This window comes from Oncorhynchus masou, chromosome 24 (genome assembly GCF_036934945.1).
Source record: "Oncorhynchus masou masou isolate Uvic2021 chromosome 24, UVic_Omas_1.1, whole genome shotgun sequence".
NCBI classification, from domain to species: Eukaryota; Metazoa; Chordata; class Actinopteri; order Salmoniformes; family Salmonidae; genus Oncorhynchus; species Oncorhynchus masou.
This window is the reverse complement of record NC_088235.1, coordinates 39,203,948-39,231,933: the sequence shown is the minus strand read 5'-3', so window position 1 is coordinate 39,231,933 and position 27,986 is coordinate 39,203,948. Positions and strand designations below refer to the sequence as shown.

The 27,986-nt window shown below is 45.9% G+C and overlaps 1 protein-coding gene across 4 annotated transcripts; it reads right to left on the bottom strand.

The window, feature by feature from the left end:
- Positions 1-61: 61 nt before the first annotated feature.
- Positions 62-27,986, bottom strand: LOC135512157 (exportin-5-like). 4 transcript variants are annotated; one of them, XM_064933872.1, is made up of 33 exons: positions 27,727-27,986; positions 25,467-25,588; positions 25,266-25,338; positions 24,885-25,022; positions 24,394-24,576; positions 24,263-24,289; positions 23,928-24,113; positions 23,613-23,689; positions 23,471-23,515; positions 23,200-23,296; positions 18,534-18,617; positions 18,225-18,350; positions 17,798-17,888; positions 17,540-17,668; positions 17,010-17,125; positions 13,913-14,068; positions 13,754-13,795; positions 13,544-13,633; positions 13,091-13,290; positions 12,806-12,902; positions 12,467-12,648; positions 9,567-9,667; positions 9,336-9,432; positions 9,057-9,192; positions 7,781-7,879; positions 7,454-7,500; positions 7,257-7,360; positions 6,167-6,226; positions 5,969-6,069; positions 5,757-5,864; positions 4,781-4,918; positions 4,430-4,597; positions 62-4,148 (listed from the first exon to the last, which is right to left on the bottom strand). In XM_064933872.1, exons 1-33 carry the CDS (start codon positions 27,829-27,831, stop codon positions 3,996-3,998), a joined length of 3,678 nt encoding a protein of 1,225 aa, XP_064789944.1. In that variant the 5' UTR covers positions 27,832-27,986; the 3' UTR covers positions 62-3,995. The 4 variants fall into 4 exon arrangements, with proteins under 4 accessions (XP_064789944.1, XP_064789947.1, XP_064789945.1 ...); XM_064933875.1 differs by lacking the exon at positions 62-4,148 and having other exon boundaries at positions 4,484-4,597; positions 4,794-4,918; XM_064933873.1 differs by lacking the exons at positions 62-4,148; positions 4,430-4,597 and adding an exon at positions 4,607-4,729.

The window sequence follows — 27,986 nt, the reverse complement described above, 5'->3', positions numbered from 1 at the left end:
ATGGGAGGGACGGATTACTAACGAATAACCTTAAATATTTTTAAAAAAGTAACATTTAAAATGACTCGAGTCTACCTTTATTTAAAAACAGCAAAATATAAAAACAGCACTACAGTTTTAAATAGTTTTCCCCCTGTACAAGTTTTTTATTTTATTACATTCATTAGGAAAAAGTTGGTCACGTGAACAATCAATCATTGACAGGGCTGGGAGATTTAAAGGGGTAGTTCATACCAAAAATCTAAGATTCCTCCCAAAATGATGTAACAAAGTCCCCTGACTATTATATTTTATGCCATCAAAAAACTCCGATCATTCTGTATGTATTTGGATAAATCAGCTTTGGTCCCATATTAATGGGAAAGACAAGACTGGCAACATATAAACCTCAGCAATTGGTGCCTATTTTTCCAATTGATTTGAGATCCAGGCCTGCAGCTTCTTCCAAATGCACACAAATATGACCTACAAAACAGATGGCATAAAATATGGGATCTTTACCACATTGGATTAGTTTTCACAAACAATACCGCCGAACAAAAGTCGATGTTGCGGTAAACTATTTCCATTTACATAGGTGGAATGCAGTGCTGGCTTCTCATACGTTCACAGCTGGGAGAACCAGTGCAAAAAAAGTCAATGACAATTCTACTTCAACCATCAACAGAGTAATGATTCTGTACAAAACATTGGTTTGAAAATAGCTCTCCTTATACAGCAGACTACTTTGAAGTCTAACACCTCAGACATGCTCACTGGATCCCATTCAGGTTCTTCTGGCACAAAATGGCTGCAGTCGTTGAGCACCCAGGTGGATGGTCCATGTTTGCGGATCTACTAAAACACAATTAAAGCTAAATGTGTTGTGCTAGTGAGGAAATGTGCTGTATAAACGCAGTTCTTTGTTACATTTACAACCTGCAGGGTTTATGGCAAAAGCCATGTCCTGTTGAAGGACAATCACCATCATCATACTGTTCTATATTTCTGATCAAGGCAGACAGACACTCACATTATTTGGATAAATATTATCGAGCAGTTAGCAGGGTTCAGTCCATGACAGAATATTCTGATTACCTTTGTCCTAAATGGGGAGGCTGCCACAAATTGTAGAGTCCATTCATCCAACTGTCGATCGATAGGGTAGAAATGTCAAACAATTGTTGTGCCAATCCTTCAGGAGTAAAAGTCCCCGGGAGGATAGAAAGTGTTTGCATGTTTGTGTGTATGCTAGTCCAGTCGAAGTCCTGTAACAGCTGAATGTAGTGCGTGTGTGTTAGACCAGACTGAGGGCCTCTGTGCTGCCAGATGTCATCCAGCACTGGGGAGAAGAGTGCTGCCAGATGTCATCCAGCACTGGGGAGAAGAGTGCTGCCAGATGTCATCCAGCACTGGGGAGAAGAGTGCTGCCAGATGTCATCCAGCACTGGGGAGAAGAGTGCTGCCAGATGTCATCCAGCACTGGGGAGAAGAGTGCTGCCAGATGTCATCCAGCACTGGGGAGAAGAGTGCTGCTAGTGCTCCTAGATGTCGACCAGCACTGAGGAGAAGAGTGCTGCCAGATGTCATCCAGCACTGGGGAGAAGAGTGCTGCCAGATGTCATCCAGCACTGGGGAGAAGAGTGCTGCCAGATGTCATCCAGCACTGGGGAGAAGAGTGCTGCTAGATGTCATCCAGCACTGGGGAGAAGAGTGCTGCTAGTGCTCCTAGATGTCATCCAGCACTGGGGAGAAGAGTGCTGCTAGTGCTCCTAGATGTCATCCAGCACTGGGGAGAAGAGTGCTGCTAGTGCTCCGAGATGTCATCCAGCACTGGGGAGAAGAGTGCTGCTAGTGCTCCTAGATGTCGTCCAGCACTGGGGAGAAGAGTGCTGCTAGTGCTCCTAGATGTCGTCCAGCACTGGGGAGAAGAGTGCTGCTAGTGCTCCTAGATGTCGTCCAGCACTGGGGAGAAGAGTGCTGCTAGTGCTCCTAGATGTCGTCCAGCACTGGGGAGAAGAGTGCTGCTAGTGCTCCTAGATGTCGTCCAGCACTGGGGAGAAGAGTGCTGCTAGTGCTCCTAGATGTCGTCCAGCACTGGGGAGAAGAGTGCTGCTAGTGCTCCTAGATGTCGTCCAGCACTGGGGAGAAGAGTGCTGCTAGTGCTCCTAGATGTCATCCAGCACTGGGGAGAAGAGTGCTGCTAGTGCTCCTAGATGTCATCCAGCACTGGGGAGAAGAGTGCTGCTAGTGCTCCTAGATGTCATCCAGCACTGGGGAGAAGAGTGCTGCTAGTGCTCCTAGATGTCATCCAGCACTGGGGAGAAGAGTGCTGCTAGTGCTCCTAGATGTCGTCCAGCACTGGGGAAAAGAGTGCTGCTAGTGCTCCTAGATGTCATCCAGCACTGGGGAAAAGAGTGCTGCTAGTGCTCCTAGATGTCATCCAGCACTGGGGAGAAGAGTGCTGCTAGTGCTCCGAGATGTCATCCAGCACTGGGGAGAAGAGTGCTGCTAGTGCTCCTAGATGTCGTCCAGCACTGGGGAGAAGAGTGCTGCTAGTGCTCCTAGATGTCATCCAGCACTGGGGAAAAGAGTGCTGCTAGTGCTCCTAGGTGTCATCCAGCACTGGGGAGAAGAGTGCTGCTAGTGCTCCTAGATGTCGTCCAGCACTGGGGAGAAGAGTGCTGCTAGTGCTCCTAGATGTCATCCAGCACTGGGGAGAAGAGTGCTGCTAGTGCTCCTAGATGTCATCCAGCACTGGGGAGAAGAGTGCTGCTAGTGCTCCTAGATGTCGTCCAGCACTGGGGAGAAGAGTGCTGCTAGTGCTCCTAGATGTCATCCAGCACTGGGGAGAAGAGTGCTGCTAGTGCTCCTAGATGTCATCCAGCACTGGGGAGAAGAGTGCTGCTAGTGCTCCTAGATGTCATCCAGCACTGGGGAGAAGAGTGCTGCTAGTGCTCCTAGATGTCATCCAGCACTGGGGAGAAGAGTGCTGCTAGTGCTCCTAGATGTCATCCAGCACTGGGGAGAAGAGTGCTGCTAGTGCTCCTAGATGTCATCCAGCACTGGGGAGAAGAGTGCTGCTAGTGCTCCTAGATGTCATCCAGCACTGGGGAGAAGAGTGCTGCTAGTGCTCCTAGATGTCATCCAGCACTGGGGAGAAGAGTGCTGCTAGTGCTCCTAGATGTCATCCAGCACTGGGGAGAAGAGTGCTGCTAGTGCTCCTAGATGTCATCCAGCACTGGGGAGAAGAGTGCTGCTAGTGCTCCGAGATGTCATCCAGCACTGGGGAGAAGAGTGCTGCTAGTGCTCCTAGATGTCATCCAGCACTGGGGAGAAGAGTGCTGCTAGTGCTCCTAGATGTCATCCAGCACTGGGGAGAAGAGTGCTGCTAGTGCTCCTAGATGTCATCCAGCACTGGGGAGAAGAGTGCTGCTAGTGCTCCTAGATGTCATCCAGCACTGGGGAGAAGAGTGCTGCTAGTGCTCCTAGATGTCATCCAGCACTGGGGAGAAGAGTGCTGCTAGTGCTCCTAGATGTCATCCAGCACTGGGGAGAAGAGTGCTGCTAGTGCTCCTAGATGTCATCCAGCACTGGGGAGAAGAGTGCTGCTAGTGCTCCTAGATGTCATCCAGCACTGGGGAGAAGAGTGCTGCTAGTGCTCCTAGATGTCATCCAGCACTGGGGAGAAGAGTGCTGCTAGTGCTCCGAGATGTCATCCAGCACTGGGGAGAAGAGTGCTGCTAGTGCTCCTAGATGTCATCCAGCACTGGGGAGAAGAGTGCTGCTAGTGCTCCTAGATGTCATCCAGCACTGGGGAGAAGAGTGCTGCTAGTGCTCCTAGATGTCATCCAGCACTGGGGAGAAGAGTGCTGCTAGTGCTCCTAGATGTCATCCAGCACTGGGGAGAAGAGTGCTGCTAGTGCTCCTAGATGTCATCCAGCACTGGGGAGAAGAGTGCTGCTAGTGCTCCTAGATGTCATCCAGCACTGGGGAGAAGAGTGCTGCTAGTGCTCCTAGATGTCATCCAGCACTGGGGAGAAGAGTGCTGCTAGTGCTCCACTCTCACTGGTCTCCAGAATGTCCCTTTTCTCAGGCTTCGGCTTCTTAAAGAGAGACGGAAGATTTCGTATATGTACCTCCTTTTTGAACTGCTGGGCCAGAGCTTTCTGTGGGTAGGAGAGATCAAGAACAATTTAGAATCAGTTTGGATTGAATTGTTGTCTTACATGGGAGCGTGCAGGACCTATTCAATTAAATGTATTAAAATACTGACAGCACTCGCCAATACAGTGCAACTTACATCCTTTAATTCAAATCTATTTCAAAAGTCACAATGGACATATTTCAGACATTATTTTCAATTAAATAATTCTAGGTCTTTGCTGCAGGTCATTTTACAGAAAAAATTAAATAGAGCCCTCCCCCTGGTGGCAGGTGGTGTTATTACCCCCACAGCGCCAGCAATGAGCTTCTTGAACTGGTCTTTCCTCTTCTTCTCTCCCAACCTCTGAGCGGAGCTGGGTTCCAGCAACCGCTGGTCGTACTGGTCTAGAGCCTCCAGATTGATGTCGGGGATCTGAGTCATCACGTCTCTTAGCTCCATGTACCGCGGCCGCTGTCCCAGGGAGGGAGGGAAGAGAGGAAAGGGTTAGTTGTCGAGGAAGGGAGGAGCAGGACAGGAGACAGAAGAGTGAGTGATGTTGGGGATCTGAGTCATCACGTCTCTTAGCTCCATGTACCGCGGCCGCTGACCCAGGGAGGCGAGGCAGAGTTAGGAGGGAGAGAATGTGACTCTCACCAGGTTCTCGTACATAAGCAGGGCCAGTTGTATGAGGGCTGAGTTGCAGATCTCATGCTGCCCATGCATCTGCAGTCCCTTCAGAACACTGGTATAGAACCATGTGACCGCCTCTGGCAAAAGGTTCCCACCTACAACCTGAACACAACAACAGAGTCAGAGAGAGAGAGGAGGAGGAGAGACAGGCACAGTGAAGAGAGAGGGAGAGACAGGCACAGTGAAGAGAGAGGGAGAGACAGGCACAGTGAAGAGAGAGGGAGGGGGAGAGACGGGCACAGTGAAGAGAGAGAGGGAGGGGGAGAGACAGGCACAGTGTAGAGAGAGGAGGAGGAGAGACAGGCACAGTGAAGAGAGAGGGAGAGACAGGCACAGTGAAGAGAGAGGGAGAGACAGGCACAGTGAAGAGAGAGAGGGAGGGGGAGAGAGGCACAGTGAAGAGAGAGAGGGAGGGGGAGGAGAGACAGGCACAGTGAAGAGAGAGAGGGAGGGGGAGGAGAGACAGGCACAGTGAAGAGAGAGAGGGAGGGGGAGAGACAGGCACAGTGAAGAGAGAGAGGGAGGGGAGAGACAGGCACAGTGACGATAGAGAGAGGGGAGAGACAGGCACAGTGACGAGAGGAGGAGAGACAGGCACAGTGACGAGAGAGAGAGGAGGAGACAGGCACAGTGACGAGAGAGAGAGGAGGAGACAGGCACAGTGACGAGAGAGAGAGGAGGAGAGACAGGCACAGTGACGAGAGACAGGCAAAGTGACGAGAGAGAGAGGAGGAGAGACAGGCACAGTGAAGAGAGAGGAGGAGAAAGGGGGAGAGACAGCAGAGTGGAGGGAGGGAGGAATTTTCGAATCACAGGAGTGAATCACAAACACAGTCAGACAGACACTGAGTAAGGAGGGAGCGAGAGGAAAAGGAAGCTAAATGGATAGGGAGTGATCAGTATGGAAAGTTGCTGTCAGTCTGTCCTGTGTGTAGCCTACCTGTCGTAGCAGGGTCCAGCACACGATGGAGGCGCTGCGGTGACAGTTACTGGTGTCCTTCCAGGACAGAGAGGTGAATGAGATGGTCAACAAGGTCATATAGATGTCCTGCAGAGGGAGAGAGAAATAGTCCCATCACACTGCCATGGGTAGATGCTCCGGTGTGTGTGTGTGTGTGTGTGTGTGTGTGTGTGTGTGTGTGTTGTGCTGACCTCGTGTTTGAGAAAACACTTCCCCAGCTCCGTCAGTTCGCCTGTTGGCTGGGCAGGGGAGACAGCGACTGCCTGGGACTCAGTGGACATCATCTCCTCCTCTACACACACAGGATAGGACATAAAAAGGAAGGGGAAGAGTGAGAAGGGGGTGGACCTGAGTAATACTTTTCTTCCCTAGAAAAAGTGAACACTTACCATCCACATCTTCCTTGTTTCCTGCTGGCGCAGGCACCTTTTTCATTATGCAGGCGTGAGCTGATGGGAAAGGATCAATGTTAGGACACATGACTAGACTGAAATAAACTCCATAAACTCCAACTGTTCTGCCTGCGGCTATGGAACCCTGACCTGTTCACCGGACGTGCTACCTGTCCCAGACCTATTATTTGACCATGCTGGTCATTTATGAACATTTGAACATCTTGGCCATGTTCTGTTATAATCTCCACCCGGCACAGCCAGAAGAGGACTGGCCACCACTCATAGCCTGGTTCCGCTCTAGGTTTCTTCCTAGGTTTTGGCCTTTCTAGGGAGTTTTTCCTAGCCAACGTGCTTCAACACCTGCATTGCTTGCTGTTTGGGGTTTTAGGCTGGGTTTCTGTACAGCACTTTGAGATATCAGCTGATGTACGAAGGGCTATATAAATTCATTTGACTTAGATCTTTTATATACCCCAAATCTATCAAATATGGATACGCAGCAGAGCTAAATTCATAGGTCCAGTTTCTCAGACTTAGATGAATCCTTCTCCTGGACAATAAATAAATAAATACATGCTCAATGGAGAAGCTGAACTGAAAGTCTTCACGGATCCCTCTGTAGCCGAATACCCAAGAGGGTCTGGATCAAGAATTCTAAATAATGTCACGGGTCTGATCTGATTGTCAAGTGTAATTTTAACTGACTTGACTGCAAGGACACGTACAGATTCGAATGCTGAAAGAGAGAAATTTGATCATTTATGCTGCTGCTCTTGCTTTTCACGAGCGTGGTGCGTGTAGCTTGTTGTTGGCCAATCACAAGTCATCAAAGTGGTAATAGGCTAGCAGTCAGAGCCGCTGTGTGTGGGGCAAAAGTTAGGAGACATCTAATCAATGGAAGATGGAATTAAAAGTTAAAGGAGAAGCACAGGCTACAATGACCAACAGCCAACCGGTATGCTGCTACTTAATGTTCTGAATGGAGTTATTTATTTGGACCTTTGAAGGCCTCTGATTGAAAGTGCTAGTTAATCGCTCCCTGCATCCCAATAATCTGACCTTTCTCCCAAAAGTGTGGACTTACTGAGCAGGTCCAGAACCTCTCTGGTGAGCAGCCGAACTAGCTGCTCCTCCAGCATCTCCTGATTCTCCTCACACGACTCGTCCTCCTCCTCCTCCTCCTCCCCACTACACACAGAGGGAAAGAGATTGTCAACATACCACTAGCACAAGAAAGAGACCACATGTCTTCACAAGGACCCACGGATGGACACATCTTACCTGACAGTACTCCTCTGGTTGATGATCTGCCACCTGAGATTGAGTCTCTGTATAAATAAACAGAGTCAATACGTCACATGATAAGTTGTCCCATTTCTTATTAATAGTGACTGATTACTAGTGTGCATGACAAAAAGCTCGGCGTGTTTGATCAGCCTCTGATTTCTGTTAGTTTGGTAGTTGTACCACAGTTAACCTTTTTTGTTGTGAGTACTTTGTTTTGTGTGGGTTTTTTGTTTATTCATTTATTTTTTTACATGCAAAGAAACTCTCCTTTTTGGTATATAGCTTCACAGGCACAAGGGGGAAAAGCGTGAGAGTTCAGACCTGTAGCATGTAGGCGAACAGAGTGCCCAGCAGGGGGCAGAGCAGACTGTTGTAGCACTCCTGAGGACATGACACCACCAGCTGCTTCAGGAACACCCGTTCACACACACATTAAGGAGCACAGTTGGACTGAATGGAGACTGTACATGTAAAGTCAATGCTATTATCAATGTATTTGATCACTAACAATGACATTATAATCCCTTTTTGTCTGAACAAAATGAATATATACACTGAACAAAAAATATAAACGCAACATGCAAAGTGTTGGTCCCATGTTCAATGCTCTGAAATTAAAGATCCCTGAAATGTTTCATACGTACAAAAAGCTTATTTCTCTCACATTTTGTGCACAAATTTGTTTACATCCCTGTTAGTGAGCATTTCTCCTTTGCCAAGATAATCCATCCACGTGACAGGTGTGGCATATCAAGAAGCTGATGAAACAGCATGATCTTTACACAGGTGCATCTTGTGCTGGGGACAATAATAGTCCACTTTAAAATGTGCAGTTTTGTCACACAACACCACTGATGTCTCAAGTTTAGAGGGAGTGTGCAATTGGCATGCTGACTGCAGGACTGTCCACCAGAGCTGTTGCCAGAGAATTTAATGTTAATTTCTCTACCATGTCATTTTAGAGAATTTGGCAGTATTTCCAAAAGGCCTAACAACCACAGACCACGTGTAACCACGCCAACCCAGGACCTCCACATCCAGCTTCTTCACCTGCGGTATCGTCTGAGACCAGCCACCCAGACAGCTGATGAAACTGAGGAGTATTTCAGTCTGTAACAAAGCCCTTTTGTGGGGAGAAACTCATGCTGATTGGCTGGGCCTGGCTCCCCAGTGTGTGGGCCTGGCTCCCCAGTGTGTGGGCCTGACTCCCCAGTGTGTGGGCCTGGCTCCCCAGTGTGTGGGCCTGACTCCCCAGTGTGTGGGCCTGGCTCCCCAGTGTGTGGGCCTGGCTCCCCAGTGTGTGGGCCTGACTCCCCAGTGTGTGGGCCTGGCTCCCCAGTGTGTGGGCCTGGCTCCCCAGTGTGTGGGCCTGGCTCCCCAGTGTGTGGGCCTGACTCCCAAGTTGGTGGGGCTATGCCCTCCCAGGCCCACCCATGGCTGCACCCCTGCCCAGTCATGTGAAATCCATAAATTAGGGCCTAATTAATTAATATCAATTGACTGATTTCCTTATATGAACTGTAACTCAGTAAAATAATTGAAATTGTTGCACGTTGCATTCACATGTGATTGGCAGCTAATGGGACAGAAGGATATGGAGCATGGTGCGGAGTCTGTGGTCAGGCACCGTGTCGAGCGAGACAAAGACAGAACCAACGATCTGTTCAGCCAATCCCTCGATGGTGTAGAAGTCCTGCTGCAATGATAGGCCTGCCTTCCCCAGGATATGGTAACTAGAGAGAGAGAATGGGGGTGCGCAAGCGAGAGGAAGAGGGGGAAATTAGCAAGAGAGCGAGACTGGTGGTTGTGTGTGTGTGTGTGTGTGGAGATAGAGGAAGCAGAGGAAGCAGAAGACTATCCAAAGTGAGGAAGTCACCAGTTGTCGTAGAGGGTACAGAAGAATCCCTGCATGCGCTCTAGATGAGTCTTATACAGTGGAGGGTCATAGATGTCCAGGGCTGGCTGAGGCAGGCCTACAGGTCAGGACACAATATTCATGTTTATTATCCTTCAAAGGGGAAATTATAGCTACGGGTTACCAACCTTTGATATAGGGTTTCTAAACCAGTACAGGGCATAACCATTGAATCAGTGTGGTTCCTCTCACCTAGAACCATGTTCTTCTCCACCTCTATCATGTCGTAGGCCTTGGAGAACGTCTCACTCAGACGACACATGTTCTCCGGCAGGAAGAGACTGTTGTGGGTTCTACAGAGAAACAACATCATCCTCTTTATCATTATGTTAATCATAAACACTCTCACCATTACCACAACAAACAAACACTCACCATCATAAAAGAAACAAACTCTCATCATTACCACCATCATCATAACAAACAAACTCACGATCATAAAAAACAAACTCTCACCACTACCACCATCATAAAACAAACACTCACCATCATAACAAACAACTCTCACCATTACCATCATCATAACAAACAAACACTCTCACTATTACCACCACCATCATAACAAAAACACTCACCATTACCACCATCATAACAAACACTCACCATTACCACCATCATAACAAACAAACACCCACCACCATAACAAACAAACACCCACTATTACCACCATCATAACACTCACTATTACCACCACCACCATCACAAACACTATCACCACCATCACAAACACTATCACCACCACCACCATCACAAACACCATCACCACCATCACAAACACCATCACAAACACTATCACCACCATCACAAACACTATCACCACCATCCCAAACACCACCACCACACACTACCACCACCACCAAACACTACCACCACCACCAAACACTACCACCACCATCACAAACACTATCACCACAAACACTATCACCACCACCACAAACACTATCACCACCACCACCACCACAAACACTATCACCACCATCACAAACACCATCACCACCACCACCACCATCACAAACACTATCACCACCATCACAAACACCATCACCACCATCACAAACACCATTACAAACACTATCACCACCATCACAAACACTATCACCACCATCACAAACACCATCACCACCACCACCACCATCACAAACACTATCACCACCATCACAAACACTATCACCACCATCACAAACACCATCACCACCACCACCACTATCACCACCACCACCATCACAAACACCATCACCACCATCACAAACACCATCACAAACACTATCACCACCATCACAAACACTATCACCACCATCACAAACACCATCACCACCATCACAAACACTATCATCACCATCACAAACACTATCATCACCATCACAAATACTATCACCACCATCACAAACACTATCACAAACAACTCTCACCATTACCATCATCATAACAAACAAACACTCACTATTACCACCACCATCATAACAAAAACACTCTCACCATTACCACCATCATAACAAAAACACTCTCACCATTACCACCATCATAACAAACAAACACCCACCACCATAACAAACAAACACCCACTATTACCACCATCATAACACTCACTATTACCACCACCACCATCACAAACACTATCACCACCATCACAAACACTATCACCACCATCACAAACACTATCACCACCATCACAAACACTATCACCACCATCACAAACACCATCACAAACACTATCACCACCATCACAAACACCCCCACCACCATCAAACACTACCACCACCATCACAAACACTATCACCACCACCACCACCACCATCACAAACACTATCACCACCATCACAAACACCACCACCACCATCACAAACACTATCACCACCATCACAAACACTATCACCACCATCACAAACACTATCACCACCACCACCACCACCACCACAAACACTATCACCACCATCACCACCATCACCACCATCACAAACACTATCACCACCACCACCGTCACAAACACTATCACCACCACCAACACTATCACCACCATCAAACACTACCATCACAAACACTATCACCACCATCACAAACACTATCACCACCATCAAACACTATCATCACCATCACAAATACTATCATCACCATCACAAATACTATCACCACCATCACCACCACCATCAAACACTATCATTACCACCAACATCACAAACACTATCACCAACATCACAAACACTATCACCAACATCACAAACACTATCACCACCATCACAAACACTATCACCACCATCACAAACACTATCACCACCATCACAAACACTATCACCACCATCACAAACACTATCACCACCATCACAAACACTATCACCACCACCACCGTCACAAACACTATCACCACCACCACCAACACTATCACCACCATCAAACACCACCACCACCAACACTATCACCACCATCAAACACTATCATCACCATCACAAATACTATCATCACCATCACAAATACTATCACCACCATCACCACCACCATCAAACACTATCATTACCACCACCACCACAAACACTATCACCACCATCACCACCATCACAAACACTATCACCACCACCACCGTCACAAACACTATCACCACCACCACCAACACTATCACCACCATCAAACACTACCATCACCATCACAAATACTATCATCACCATCACAAATACTATCACCACCATCAAACACTATCATTACCACCAACACCACAAACACTATCACCAACATCACAAACACTATCACCAACATCACAAACACTATCACCAACATCACAAACACTATCACCAACATCACAAACACTATCACCATCACAAACACTATCACCATCACCACCAAACACCATCACCACCAAACACCATCACCACCAAACACCATCACCACCAAACACCATCACCACCATCACCATCATTATCAAAAATTATCACCACAATCAAACACCATCATTATCACAAACACGATCATCATCACCACCACCATTATCACAAACACTATCACCACAATCACAAACAGCACCATTATAACAAACACTTATCATCCTCATCACCATCTTAATCAAAAACCCACAATGTTTCTCTACCGCACCCCCACCCCCTTACCTGATGAGGGCGAGCAGGTTGGGCAGCAGTGCCAGGACCTGGGCGCTGCAGGGGTTTCTGTAGATGGGGGCTCCATTAGGGGTGTAGCCCACTACGAAGCCCCCTGCCTTCGCCTCCTCCAGGTCAGCCGGCCAGCGGGCCCTCTTCACCACCCCCAGGATGGTGTACACACAGAAACTCAACTGGTGGGCAGGGTGAGACAAACAGTGAATAAGAAATGTTTCAATACAGTTGACGTTTTGGCAGAACTGGTTGAATTGGCAAGCCTGACATCACAAAGTTTTAGCACTTAGCCATGAACGCACACAGGTGCGCACACACACACACACACACACCTACCCGTGACTTGTTGATGCCCGTTGTGTGTTCTGTGCCTTCAGCCACCAGCTGATCAGCACCAACGAAGTCCAGGAACAGAGTAGGATCCCACAGCACACTGATGCACACAAAGAGAGAACAACCAGTGTATAATACAGTGCAAGTGGGTGTATAGTTTAGTGTGTATAGCGTGTGTGTACGCATGTTGTGTGTGTACGCATGTTGTGTGCGGACGCATGTGTGCGTCTGTGTGCATGCAGTGTGTGTAAGCAGTTCAGTATAGACAGCGTACGTGTGTGTACATACCGCCTCATCTCGTCGGAGGTCCAGCGAGCGGCCACAGTGGCCATGAGCTCCTCCAGGAAGTGTTTCTGCTTGTTGTAGTCTTTGAACTGGTTACTGATGAGGACCAGGGCCTCCATAAGAGCACACTTCTCCAGCATGTTCAACAGAGCCTCGCTGGAGAACAGCTTCTTCACGTGGTTATACATCATGTCAAAACACGGCTGAATGGAGACAGAGAGAGTGAGTGTGAGGGAGCGATGTTACATGAAAAACAGACACACCCAAACATCCCTCCCCCACAGATACACATACACTTGTAAGATGCAATAGATTTGCAATAGATTTGTACACTGGTTCTAAGAGTCATAGCCAACGGTTTCATCAGTATCTACTTAAAGCAGCTGTTCCATTCTACTGCACAGCGATGGATGAGCCTTCTCTAGGAGTTGGATGAACTTGACCGCAGACACATACAAGAATGAATTGTGGGTAGTCTCGAGACATCTTGATGATGGAGGAGCAGGCGTGTCTTCTGATGTTCTTCACCGCACGCGTCCGTGGTGCCTGAAAATGACATCCCAGATCAGACTGATGATTGGATGGACTACTACTTAGCCTCGGATTCCTATTGCTTCCCAACGAACACATCTGTCGTCCCTCCTAAGAATATTTAAGACGGCTCACCTTACTCTCCTCTACCACCTCGAATGTGATGGAGGCAAATAGCTGGGAAGGAAAAGAAGAACAAGTTCAAGTTTTAAAAGGTGGACACAATCCACAAAAGGTCAGGAGAGAGAGATTGTAGATCGGTGTGCATGCTTTTGAGCGCAGGTGTGTGTTCACCTTGTAGAGGACCTGAGGCAGGAAGTGAGGTCGGTGTGTGACGAAGGGGAAGAGGACGGAGACGTTGGTGAGGACACAGGACAGGATGAGAGGGTCTTGGGTGTTGTAGTTCAACACAGCCTGAAGCAGCTCAATGCCCTGGTCTACCGGCAACTTCTACAGCAGGGGCAAAGGGACACTAGAGTCAGAGTTTCTTCTACATCCTCAATTTCTTTTCATTACATTCATAACACTTGGGTACCACTATTTTAAGGGTCTGTAATAAACCATTTATAGTGTGTGTTCACCATTTATTAATCATTACTCCCACATTTATAAACCATTTACAAATCATCAGCCTCTAAAGTGAGCACTATTTATGCTTTCTAAAATGTTCAGTGACCAGTGGAATTGGTCACTGCCATTGGTAAACATTCCAGCAGCACCTAGCAAAAGAATAAGCCCACAACATTTAAGGACATTTTAAAAATACATACACAAATATAAATGCAACATGTAAAGTATTTCATGGGCTGAAATAAAATATCCCATGTTTCAACTTTTGAGGGAGTGTGCAATTGGCATGCTGACTGCAGGAATTTCCACGAAAGCTGTTGCCAGAGAATTTAATGTTAATATTTATCTACTATAAGCTGCCGATACGTTGTTTTAGAGAATTTGGCAGTACGTCCAACCTGCCTCACAACCACAGACCACGTGTAACCACGCCAACCCAGGACCTCCACATCCAGCTTCTTCACCTGCGGTATCGTCTGAGACCAGCCACCCAGACAGCTGATGAAACTGAGGAGTATTTCAGTCTGTAACAAAGCCCTTTTGTAGGGAGAAACTCATGCAGATTGGCTGGGTCTGGCTCCCCAGTGGGTGAGCCTAGATCCCAAGTAGGTGGGCCTAGTTCCCAAGTGTGTGGGCCTATGCCCTTCCAGGCCCACCAATGGCTGTGCTCCTGCCCAGTCACGTGAAATCCATAGATTAGGCCCTAATGAATTAATGTCAATTAACTGATTTACTCATATGAAATGTAAAATCGTTGCATGTTGCGTTCATACAGTGGGGCAAAAAGTATTTAGTCAGCCACCAATTGTGCAAGTTCTCCCACTTAAAAAGATGAGAGGCCTGTAATTATCATCATAGGTACACTTCAACTATGACAGACAAAATGAGGAAAGAAAATCCAGAAATATCACATTGTAGGATTTTTAATGATTTTTTTTGCAAATTATGGTGGAAAATAAGTATTTGGTCAATAACAAAAGTTTCTCAATACTTTATTATATACCCTTTGTTGGCAATGACAGAGGTCAAACGTTTTCTGTAAGTCTTCACACACTGTTGCTGGTATTTTGGCCCATTCCTCCATGCAGATCTCCTCTAGAGCAGTGATGTTTTGGGGCTGTTGATGGGCAACGCGGACTTTCAACTCCCTCAAAATATTTTCTATGGGGTTGAGATCTGGAGACTGGCTAGGCCACTCCAGGACCTTGAAATGCTTCTTACGAAGCCACTCCTTTGTTGCCCGGGCGGTGTGTTTGGGATCATTGTCATGCTGAAAGACCCAGCCACGTTTCATCTTCAATGCCCTTGCTGATGGAAGGAGGTTTTCACGCAAAATCTCATGATACATGGCCCCATTCATTCTTTCCTTTACACGGATCAGTCGTCCTGGTCCCTTTGCAGAAAAACAGCCCCAAAGCATGATGTTTCCACGCCCATGCTTCACAGTAGGTATGGTGTTCTTTGGATGCAACTCAGCATTCTTTGTCCTCCAAACACGACAAGTTCAGTTTTTACCAAAAAGTTATATTTTGGTTTCATCTGACCATATGACATTCTCCCAATCTTCTTCTAGATCATCCAAATGCTCTCTAGCAAACTTCAGACGGGCCTGGACATGTACTGGCTTAAGCAGGGGGACACGTCTGGCACTGCAGGATTTGAGTCCCTGGCGGCGTAGTGTGTTACTGATGGTAGGCTTTGTTACTTTGGTCCCAGCTCTCTGCAGGTCATTCCCTAGGTCCCCCCGTGTGGTTCTGGAATTTTTGCTCACTGTTCTTGTGATCATTTTGACCCCACGGGATGAGATCTTGCGTGGAGCCCCAGATCGAGGGAGATTATAAGTGGTCTTGTATGTCTTCCATTTCCTAATAATTGCTCCCACAGTTGATTTCTTCAAACCAAGCTGCTTACCCATTGCAGATTCAGTCTTCCCAGCCTGGTGCAAGTCTACAATTTTGTTTCTGGTGTCCTTTGACAGCTCTTTGGTCTTGGCCATAGTGGAGTTTGGAGTGTGACTGTTTGAGGTTGTGGACAGGTGTCTTTTATACTGATAAAAAGTTCAGGTGCCATTAATACAGGTAACAAGTGGAAGACAGAGGAGCCTCTTAAAGAAGAAGTTACAGGTCTGTGAGAGCCAGAAATCTTGCTTGTGTTTGTAGGTGACCAAATGCTTATTTTCTACCATAATTTGCAAATAAATTCATTAAAAATCCTACAATGTGATGTTCTGGATTTTTTTTTCTCTCATTTTTGTCTGTCATAGTTGAAGTGTACCTATGATGAAAATTACAGGCCTCATCTTTTTAAGTGGGAGAACTTGCACAATTGGTGGCTGACTAAATACTTTTTTCCCCCACTGTATGTGATTGGCAGCTAATGGGACAGAAGGATATGGAGCATAGTGTGGAGTCTGTGGTCAGGCACGTTGTCGAGGGAGACAAAGACAGAACCAACGATCTGTTCAGCCAATCCCTCGATTTTTGTTCAGTATATATCCATTTTTTTGTTCTGAATGACTACCTTAATCACATTTACAAATGTAGTAAAATGGTGATCAGTTTGTGACTGCCTTATAAATAACTTATTACGGACTCTTCATATAAAGTTACACGAACACCAGTTTATGTTTTTGACCATGGGGGAAAAATATGAATCAATAGTTATGCGTTTCAAAAATCCCTACACATTTTGTTGCTATCTAGGCCCCCCCCCCCCTGGTAGCGTTTACACTTTGCCCACTCTACCCCTCCTCTGTAAAAAAATATTTTTGCTCTCTCCATCTCTCTGCTGTGGGTAGCTATTCTCATTTGGCAGCTTGTACCTCATCCTCCACGTTCTTAAAGATCTTTCCCACAACACTCTCTGTAAAGAAGGTCATAGCATCCCACTGGACCACTGACGGAGACAGGATAGAACACAGCCCCTCAGCCGTCTTAGCTGGAAAGAAAAGGAGGAAGACAGAAAGACCGAAAAGAGAAAAAAAACGAGTCAGGAGGAGTAAAAGGGGGAAAAGAGAGAGTATAGTTAATCAGGCTGATTAGTTAACATTCATCAACAGTATCTCCCGACCCATCATTTCCTGTCACTTGGTGCCCTTTCAGAGTGGTTACGAGAATTCGTGTATTTTTTTGTTAATAGTGAGAACATCTCATACAAATAAATACGCATTTCTTTTTAAAAACCACCTCAAACTCCTCCTTCCAAGATTTGAGAAACTCTTGATTTGACCAATCAAATGGACTCCAAGACATTTAATCAGTTTCATACTGACATATTCACCAGTGACTCCCCCCCCCCCACACACACAGGAGATCCCCCTCCCCAGATCGCCACTATGAGCCACGCACGTACACACAGTGGTTCCGATATCGATGGGCGCACTGATCTGATACTGCAGCCACTCTGCTGCAATCTGGAAGGCCTCCAAGGGGACAATACGACACGCATTCCGGACCACCTCCCCCTGCTGCGCTCGGAACGCTGGAAGACATCGGAAACACGGACACAAGCATCAGGGTCATGATCCGTAGGAACGAACTGGAGAAAATATTCTCTCTTTTATTGTTTAAGTCTAAAGTATTCAAACACAATAGGAGTCACATTGCTTACAGTTGAAGAAGGAGTTGAAGTCTTCATCACTGTCAAAGTCATGACGGGAGTACTCACAGCTGGGACTGTCGTTGCTGGAAGGGAAACCAGTCTAGCAGGAGGAACACAACAATATAGAACAGCAATTCATACAATTAAAAGAACCTTGCATGTAGAGACAAAGTATACATAGTGGAAGAGCTAAACCTTTCCGTGTAGTTGTTACACGTATTTTGGATTTCGGTGTAGTTGTTACACGCATTTTGGATTTCGGTGTAGTTGTATTTTGGATTTCGGTGTAGTTGTATTTTGGATGTATAATTTGTGCCTTCGTGTGTAGATCAATTTGTGAGTCGTTGACATGCTCACTTTTTCTAATGAACATTTTGATGCTTTAATGTGCAACTGCACAAAGTCTTGGATGCATGTACATTGTAGCCTGTCTCACCTTGACTAGGTTGGTCATGGTGGCTCTAAAGTACTTGATGGTCATCTGGATGATGACAGGATCCTTGGAGAGAATCTCATGTCTGAACAAAGTTCCCCATGTGATCTGGGTGGAAGACCTAAGGAACTGGTGGAAAAGACAAATACTTTAGTTCAGAGTAGGGTAGTTTATCAGAACAGATCAAAAAAATGTAAGAATACTATGTCTCAATGTTCAGTGCTCGAGGACCAGATCTGACAAAGTGGGATATGGAGAAACAGTAGTGTTAGCTACCTGGCTAGTACTTTATTTTAACAGTAGGTAACTCGCCTGGCTTGGGTGTGTGGTGAAGGCCAGGAACGCTTCTGTGTACTTGATAAGGTTTGCTGGTACCTCTACCTCCACATCTGAACCCTGCATTAGAAACACATTAGAAGCACAAACGACACAATCAAGACACCCACGTGCACTTTTTTTTTTTTGGTACAGCTTTTGGCCGCTAAAACAAACGAAAAACAGAAAAAAACTTGCCAGCCAAAATGACAAAATAATGTTTTTTATTCAGTGATGGAAATAACAATCAATGTAAACTACCTTTCAAACGTTTGGGGTCACCTAGAAATGTCCTTGTTTTTCAAAGAAAAGCACATTTCTTGTCCATTAAAATAACATCAAATTGATCAGAAATACATACATTGTAGACATTGTTAATGTTGTAAATGACTATTGTAGCTGGAAAAGGCTGATTCTTTATGGAATATCTACATAGGCGTACAGAGGCCCATTATCAGCAACCATCACTCCTGTGTTCCAATTGCACGTTGTGTTAGCTAATCCAAGTTGATCATTTTAAAAAGGCTAATTGATCATTAGAAAACCATTTTAAAATTATGTTAGCACAGCTGAAAACTGCTGTTCTGATTAAAGAAGCAATAAAACTGGCCTTCTTTAGACTAGTTGAGTATCTGGAGCATCAGCATTTGTTGGTTCGATTACAGACTCAAAATGGCCAGAAACAAAGAACTTTCTTCTGAAACTCGTTAGTCTATTCTTGATCTGAGAAATGAAGGCTAGTCCATGCGAGAACTTGCTAATAAACTGAAGATCTTGTACAACACCGTTGACTACTCCCTTAACAGAACAGCGAAAACTGTCTCTAACCAGAATAGAAAGAAGAGTGGGGGGCCCCGGTGCACAACTGAGCAAGAGGACAAGTACATTAGAGTACTTGTTTGAGAAACAGATGCCTCACAAGTCCTCAACTGGCAGCTTCATTAAATAGAGGGATTACAGGCTCAAAATGGCTAGAAACAAAGAACTTTCTTCTGAAACTCGTCAATATATTCTTGTTCTGAGAAATAAAGGCTATTCTATGCGAGAGATTGCCAGTCTCAACGTCAACAGTGAAGAGGCGACTCCGGAATGCTGGCCTTCTAAGCAGAGTTCCTCTGTCCAGTGTCTGTGTTATTTTGCCCATCTTAATCTTTTAATTTCATTGGCCAGTCTGGGATATGGCTTTGTCTTTGCAACTCTGCCGAGAAGGCCAGCATCCCGTTTTATTGCTTCTTTATTCGGAACAACAGTTTTCAGCTATGATAACATAATTGCAAAACGGTTTTTGCATGATAAATTAGCCTTTTAAAATGATAAACTTGTCATTGGAACATAGGAGTGATGGTTGCTGATAATGGGCCTCTTTACAACTATGTAGATATTCTATTAAAAAACGTTTTAAAAATCAGCCGCTTCCAGCTAAAATAATAATTTACAACATTAACAATGTCTACACTGCATTTTTGATCAATTTGATGTTCATTTAATGAACAATTTTTTTGTTGCTCTTCTTTCAAAAACAAGGACATTTCTAAGTGACCCTAAACTTTGGAACGGTACTATAAATACATTTGACCATCATGCTTCAGTCTATAGGTTCATTTCCATTATTTAGTGGAATTAAATTGGCCTGTGAGTATTTGTTAGTCATCATGTACCTTACTTATCCAACAACTATCACACAGAGCCCATTTTGCGATGTTTTACTCCAGCAACAACCACCGGAGGTGCTGCAGGAGAAATCCATGGGCTTTTCTAAGCCTATTCATTGTGCAATAATTCTAAATGCAATCGCACGTTAACTGTTTGGTACACAATTAAAAAGAGCTATTTGTATTTCACAAGCGGTAATTAAAGCGCACCTCCTATTCATCATCAAGGTGACAGGCTATCAGCGCATCCACTTTACAATGTGAGTTGGAGGCAGTAAGCATTTTGAAAACATACTTAATTGTTTGAAACCTGAAATGTTTTTACTTCATATCATGAGGCATGTCTTACCTTGCTTCAAAGTAGCCTACAGGCAAAATCTGACCATAGAAACACAGAGGCAATTTTATAAAGACTTCATAGGTGGCACGTGAGTTTCAAGTTTGGGGAAGCTTACAATCTCTTACCATATCTACTGTTCTGCGTGGCAGTTATGATTTCCATAGGTACATTTTGGTGGAACAGTTATTTAAATAATAACGTTTTCTTTTTTCAAAATCAATGTCAGGTGGTTAATCATACAAATCAGAATTAAAATCTGAACTTTAAAAAGTAAACTAATGTGAGATCCACAACCTCTGCCATGGGGACACATTGATACGCTGTTTCCATTGGCGACTATATAAAATTAGCTCATGGAACTCATAGACTATAGGCAAAAGCGGCAGTAGGCCTATAACTTCCAGTGCTCTTTCATACCGAGGATTGGTGATTATCGAAGGGGAGATTGGAAAGATTTTTCAAGTAGCTTACTGTGAGGAACTATACTTTTAATATATTATCATTAGCAATGAGTGTTAAAAAAGCCACTTCCCTATATTTCTGCGCAGCAGGCCAAGTACTTGCTCAAGCAGGTGCTCCCTCAAAGTTATCAGGACAGAGAAACCAAAAACACATGCTCATTGCCTACGTGGAGAACTTCAAACAAAAGACAATTAATAAAATGTACAAATCTCATAAATGGTTATGAAATAAACCAAAACTTGTCTCTCACAAGTGTCGCAGATTGTCAACTCTGAAAGCAACGTTTCCACGAGAATGAGAACGGTAAATGACTGTAATTAACACATGCATTAACAGAAATTTAAAAAATGACGGGATTAACGTCACATTTACTACTGGTGACATATGCGATGGGGAATTGATTAAAAAAAAGTGAAATCTAAGGGCAACCAATTCACACAATGAATATGCAAGTATTGGCAGGAGATAGCTGAGCCATTCTGGAGAGACTTCGCCACACACCCCTCCCCTTCTTGTCTCAACAGTTTAAATTATACTCAAGACACATTATCTTTACACATATTTGAGATGCTTTTCACTGACAGCCACAACTCAATCAGCCAGAACTATAGCCCCACGCGCGCTGCCCAAACTGCAGGATTTCCAAATAAGCATAGACCGTGGCTGGACGCCCTAATGCATTATGCACCCAATACATACAGGTACGCTAAATGTGTCATTCTGAGCACCGTGGCTGGACGCCCTAATGCATTATGCACCCAATACATACAGGTACGCTAAATGTGTCATTCTGAGCACCGTGGCTGGACGCCCTAATGCATTATGCACCCAATACATACAGGTACGCTAAATGTGTCATTCTGAGCACCGTGGCTGGACGCCCTAAAGCATTATGCACTCAATACATACGGGTACGCTAAATGTGTCATTCTGAGCACCGTGGCTGGACGCCCTAATGCATTATGCACCCAATACATACAGGTACGCTAAATGTGTCATTCTGAGCACCGTGGCTGGACGCCCTAATGCATTATGCACCCAATACATACAGGTACGCTAAATGTGTCATTCTGAGCACCGTGGCTGGACGCCCTAATGCATTATGCACCCAATACATACAGGTACGCTAAATGTGTCATTCTGAGCACCGTGGCTGGACGCCCTAAAGCATTATGCACTCAATACATACGGGTACGCTAAATGTGTCATTCTGAGCACCGTGGCTGGACGCCCTAATGCATTATGCACCCAATACATACAGGTACGCTAAATGTGTCATTCTGAGCACCGTGGCTGGACGCCCTAATGCATTATGCACCCAATACATACAGGTACGCTAAATGTGTCATTCTGAGCACCGTGGCTGGACGCCCTAATGCATTATGCACCCAATACATACAGGTACGCTAAATGTGTCATTCTGAGCACCGTGGCTGGACGCCCTAATGCATTATGCACCCAATACATACGGGTACGCTAAATGTGTCATACGGGTACGCTTCTGAGCACCGTGGCTGGACGCCCTAAAGCATTATGCACTCAATACATACGGGTACGCTAAATGTGTCATTCTGAGCACCGTGGCTGGACGCCCTAAAGCATTATGCACTCAATACATACGGGTACGCTAAATGTGTCATTCTGAGCACCGTGGCTGGACGCCCTAAAGCATTATGCACTCAATACATACGGGTACGCTAAATGTGTCATTCTGAGCACCGTGGCTGGACGCCCTAATGCATTATGCACCCAATACATACGGGTACGCTAAATGTGTCATTCTGAGCACCGTGGCTGGACGCCCTAAAGCATTATGCACCCAATACATACAGGTACGCTAAATGTGTCATTCTGAGCACCGTGGCTGGACGCCCTAAAGCATTATGCACTCAATACATACGGGTACGCTAAATGTGTCATTCTGAGCACCGTGGCTGGACGCCCTAAAGCATTATGCACTCAATACATACGGGTACGCTAAATGTGTCATTCTGAGCACCGTGGCTGGACGCCCTAATGCATTATGCACCCAATACATACGGGTACGCTAAATGTGTCATTCTGAGCACCGTGGCTGGACGCCCTAATGCATTATGCACCCAATACATACGGGTACGCTAAATGTCTCAAATGGCAGGAAAATGTATATCTTCCCGGTCAAGTTGTCCGGCATCACATTTTCCTAATGGAAACCCTGAGCCAGACTCACCACTAATGAGCAGAGTTGGCTGCCCAGGGCACACAGGACCTGACATAGCCTCTTCAGGAAGGTGTAGTGTCTCTCCACCACCCCCACCCCCACTGGCCTGGGGGGAAATCAAATCAAACTTTACTTAAAGTGCATTTGTAAGCATCGCAGCACACTTCACTGAAAGAAAAAAAGTACCAAGCCCCATGAACTCAAATGCTAAATGGAATGCCAAATAACAAAGCTGGACAAGAACGTTGACGCTGAATACCAAAATGTGTAGGCTACTCACTGTGTTGGAGAGGATTTGTTGCATATTGCTGCTCCATCTGCAGACCTGTAGCCACAAACCAATGAGAATTAGAAGCCAGAATGAGCTAGTAATGCTGCTGTGTAAACCCAGGCCTTGTGGGTGATGAGGGGAAGGTACTCACTGTGCAGCAGAGAGGATGTAGTGCATGGCAACGTCATCAAACAGCACCATGAGTGGTTTCCTGTCCTCCAGCTTCCCCTACGGAGACACTCCAAGCATGTTAAGATAACAGTTCTCTGCCCTGTGATGTACCTGACTAATAATACAGTACTTGTAGACCTGCATTATTCATTCCAATGTCTTGAAAAAATATCTTGTCCGGTCCTACAGAGTAGTCTGCAGAAAGGGGTGTGTCCGAACAGAAAGGGGCATGTCATGTCCTACAAGGCCTGACTGCAGAAAGGGGAGTGTCTGGTCCTGTGTAGTCTGTACTAACCTTGCGGCTAATGGCGATAAGCAGGCACTCTGCAGCCTCCAGCTGCAGCTCTGTCTCACTGAGCAATAGACACAGCATTTCCAGCAGGCGACAGTTGTCATTGGTGATGTTTGCCAGGGCAACCCAGTCTATGTAGCCTGCCAGGGTGTTTAGAGTGGCCACGCCTACCCGACATTGGGCCTTGGCCTGACCAGGGGGAGAGGGGGAGAGAAGAAGAGATGAGAGAGAGGGGGGAGGGGGTAACGTGCACAAAACAGAAAATTCTCTAAATGTGAATATAATATGTAAATACAACATCAGAAAGTGGATATTGTACATCAAAAACACTTTCCTACCTGCAATTCTTGGCCAGGTATTCTTTTCTGGAAGAGGTACAAAAAGAGAATATCAATGAAAAGAGGTCAAAAACACTTCCGCATATTATTATTATTTTTTAACAAGACAGTTATAACCATTGTCTGTTTACCAGTTTGCGGTACTCGTCGACGTGGAGCTGCAGGATGGCGAGCAGGAAGCTAAAGATACTCTCCATGTTCTGGGTGAGGGTCTGCTGGATGTCCCGGCGGCGCTGGGTGGGCAAGGTCCGGAAGGTGATCACGTCCTCCGCCAGCCGCAGCAGGATCAACATCACCAGCTCTGTCTGGGCCTCCTGGGGGGGAGGAACGCTTTGATGTTTTCAGCCCTGAAAGTTGTTCTAGGGACCATGGCACCCCGCCAGCATAAAAACCTAGGGGAAACACTGAACTGGAACGTGCCGACTCACCCCTACACTGGTGGATGGATTACAAACCAAATCCTTGCTCCCTTCCATTTTCAATAAGCCCCCCCACCCCCAGTTCTGTTTCTCTCCAATTGAATGCTGTGATGTTTTCAGCCCTGAAAGTAGCTCTGGGTGCCCTGGCACCGCACCAGCATAAAAACCCAGTTGAAACACTGAACGGGAACGTGCCGACTCACCCCTACACTGGTGAGTGCCTCCATCTCCTTCAGCATGTCAGGCCAGTGCTGAGGCCATTCTCTCTTGATCATCTCCACTATGATCCGCGAGAGAACGTCCTTGATGTGGCTCTCCTCCTCCAGGATAGGATATGTGCCCTGCAGAGGGAGGCAGTGTGCCAGAGTCATGGAACAGACTAGTGTCAGCATATTCATTAATGTACATCTAAACTGATCGCACAGCAATGGGGAATTTGTTTGACTTTTTGAAAGTATATTTGTAACTGGGTCGACAGACCACCAGTAACTCCACCCGTCATCTTATCTGCTACATACTCTTTTCTACAGGAATAGAAAAATGAAGACACTAAGAGGGTGTTCATCACCCAAACAGAGACTCACAGTTGACAATAGCCCCATAGCACAGTTCTTCAGCTGGACTTTCTCTTGCTGTGGCATGTTGTTCCATCTGAACCTATTCTCAACATGAAGAAAAACAACAAGGTTTTGGGGAACACATTGGCACATGTGTAGGGGGAGGTCTTGATATCATTGAGGATGACTATGTGAATTATAGACTGTACAATATACTCAATAACTCACTTGATGACGTGCTCCAGTATCTGTAGACCAAAGTGCCTCACCACTGCTGTTTGAGTTTTATCTGCCAACTGTAGCCCACATGGGACACAGAAGGAACACTTCTCTTTGAATTCTTCACAAAACTAAAAATAAAAGAGCGACATGGACAAGTTAATAACATGTACTCAATCAGTTGGCTACTATATATACCTAGCCAGCTACGTGTAGGACAATCTCACTCACTTCCATCATCATGAAGTGCTTTGAGAGACTAGTCAAGGACCATAATCACCTCCACCCTACCTGACACCCTAGACCCACTTCAATTTGCTTACCACCCCAATCACAGACGACGCAATTGCAACCACACTGCCCACTGCCCTAACCCATCTGGACAAGAGGAATACCTATGTGAGAATGCTGTTCACCGACTACAGCTCAGCATTTAACACCATAGTACCCTCCAAACTCATCATCAAGCTCGAGACCCTGTGTCTCGACCCCACCCTGTGCAATTGGGTACTGGGCTTCCTTATGGGCCGCCCCCAGGTGGTGAGGGTGGGTAACAACAGCTCCACCCCGCTGATCCTCAAAACTGGGGCCCCACAAGTGTGCGTTCTGAGCCCTCTCCTGTACTCCCTATTCACCCACGACTGCGTGGCGGTAGGCTTGATTACCAACAACGACGAAACGGCCTACAGGGAGGAGGTGAGGGCCCTCAGAATGTGGTGTCAGGAAAATAACCTCACACTCAATCAACGTCAACAAAAGAAAGGAGATGATCGTGGACTTCAGGAAACAGCAGAGGGAGCACCCCCCTATCCACATCGACGGGACAGTAGTGGAGAGGGTAGCACTCAAACTTTTACAGATGCACAATCGAGAGCATCCTGTCGGGCTGTATCACCGCCTGGTACGGCAACTGCTCCGCCCACAGCCGTAAGGCTCTCCAGAGGGTAGTGAGGTCTGCACAACGCATCCCCGGGGGCAAACTACCTGCCCTCCAGGACATCTACACCACCTGATGACACAGGAAAGCTATAAAGATCATCAAGGACAACAACCACCTGAGCCATTGCCTATTCACCCCGCTATCATCCAGAAGGCGAGGTCAGTACAGGTGCATCAAAGCAGAGACCGAGAGACTGAAAAACAGCTTCTATCTCAAGGCCATCAGACTGTTAAACAGCAATCCCTAACATTGAGTGGCTGCTGCCAACATACTGACTCAACTTCAGCCACTTTAATAATGGAAAAAAATTGATGTAAAAATGTATCACTAGCCACTTTAAACAATGCCACTTAATATAATGTTTACATACCCTACATTACTCATCTCATATGTATATACTGTACTCTATACCATCTACTGCATCTTGCCGTTCTGTACCATCACTCATTCATATATTTTTATGTACATATTCTGCATCCCTTTACACCTGTGTGTATAAGGTAGTTGTTGTGGAATTGTTAGGTTAGATTGCTCGTTGGTTATTACTGCATTGTCGGAACTAGAAGCACAAGCATTTTGCATTATTAACATCTGCTAAACATGTGTATGTGTGACAAATACAATTTGATTTGAATGGATAAATAAAACATGAAAACTGTGAACTTGCAATGATATCCATCATAGCTATCAATGTAGTTTATGGAGCTTTACAGAGAGAAGTGAATTAATCTCTCGAAACAATGCATAAATCTGATTTAACGCAATCAATATAACGAGGCTAAACGGTTGACATAACGTTAGTTTATCTTTCATTCAGTTTGAGGGCATCAGTCAGCAGCAATGGCTCTAGCGAACTGCAATGAATGAAATCCGCAGCTGGAAACGGTAACGTTATGATACTAGCCATCTGACGTTAGCTATCTAGCTACGCCCATTAATGATTTAATTTCATAAGGCAAGTCATTTAAGAATTCTTATTTACAATGACGGCCTACCACGGCGAAACCCGGAAGACGCTGGGCCAATTGTGCGCCGCCCTATGGGACTCCCAATCACGGCCGGATGTAATACAGCCTGGATTCGAACCTGGGACTGTTGTGACGCCCTTTTCACTGAGATGCAGTGCCTTAGAACGCTGCGCCACTCGGGAGCCACATGCAATGTACATGTGAACTATAATGTGAAGTTATAGCTATGCATATATGCACATTTTCAGTCAAGCAATCGCATCACATCGTAAATAGGAAAGCGAGCTAGTTAGCCATCTGCCGGCCTTTGGGCTACCTTACCAGCTAACATTAGCAAGCTAGCATCTAGCCATCAAGATACCTTTAGGGCCTCCAAGCGATATATTTGGCTAGATTCCGCGTCCATCATCACGTTCACAGCTTTAACAAGCTGATCACACATATCAGCCACCGGTTCACCCATCATATTGAGTCGCGTCTTCAAAAAATTAGATGAAAGCTAGCGGTACCGCACCATGTAAAACACCTGCAAAATAGGTCAACTGAGCGCGCTTTGAGAATTAGCATGTAGCTAGCTACACAGGCGTAACCATAGGCATCCGCCGTGTTCGAAAGTAGCGA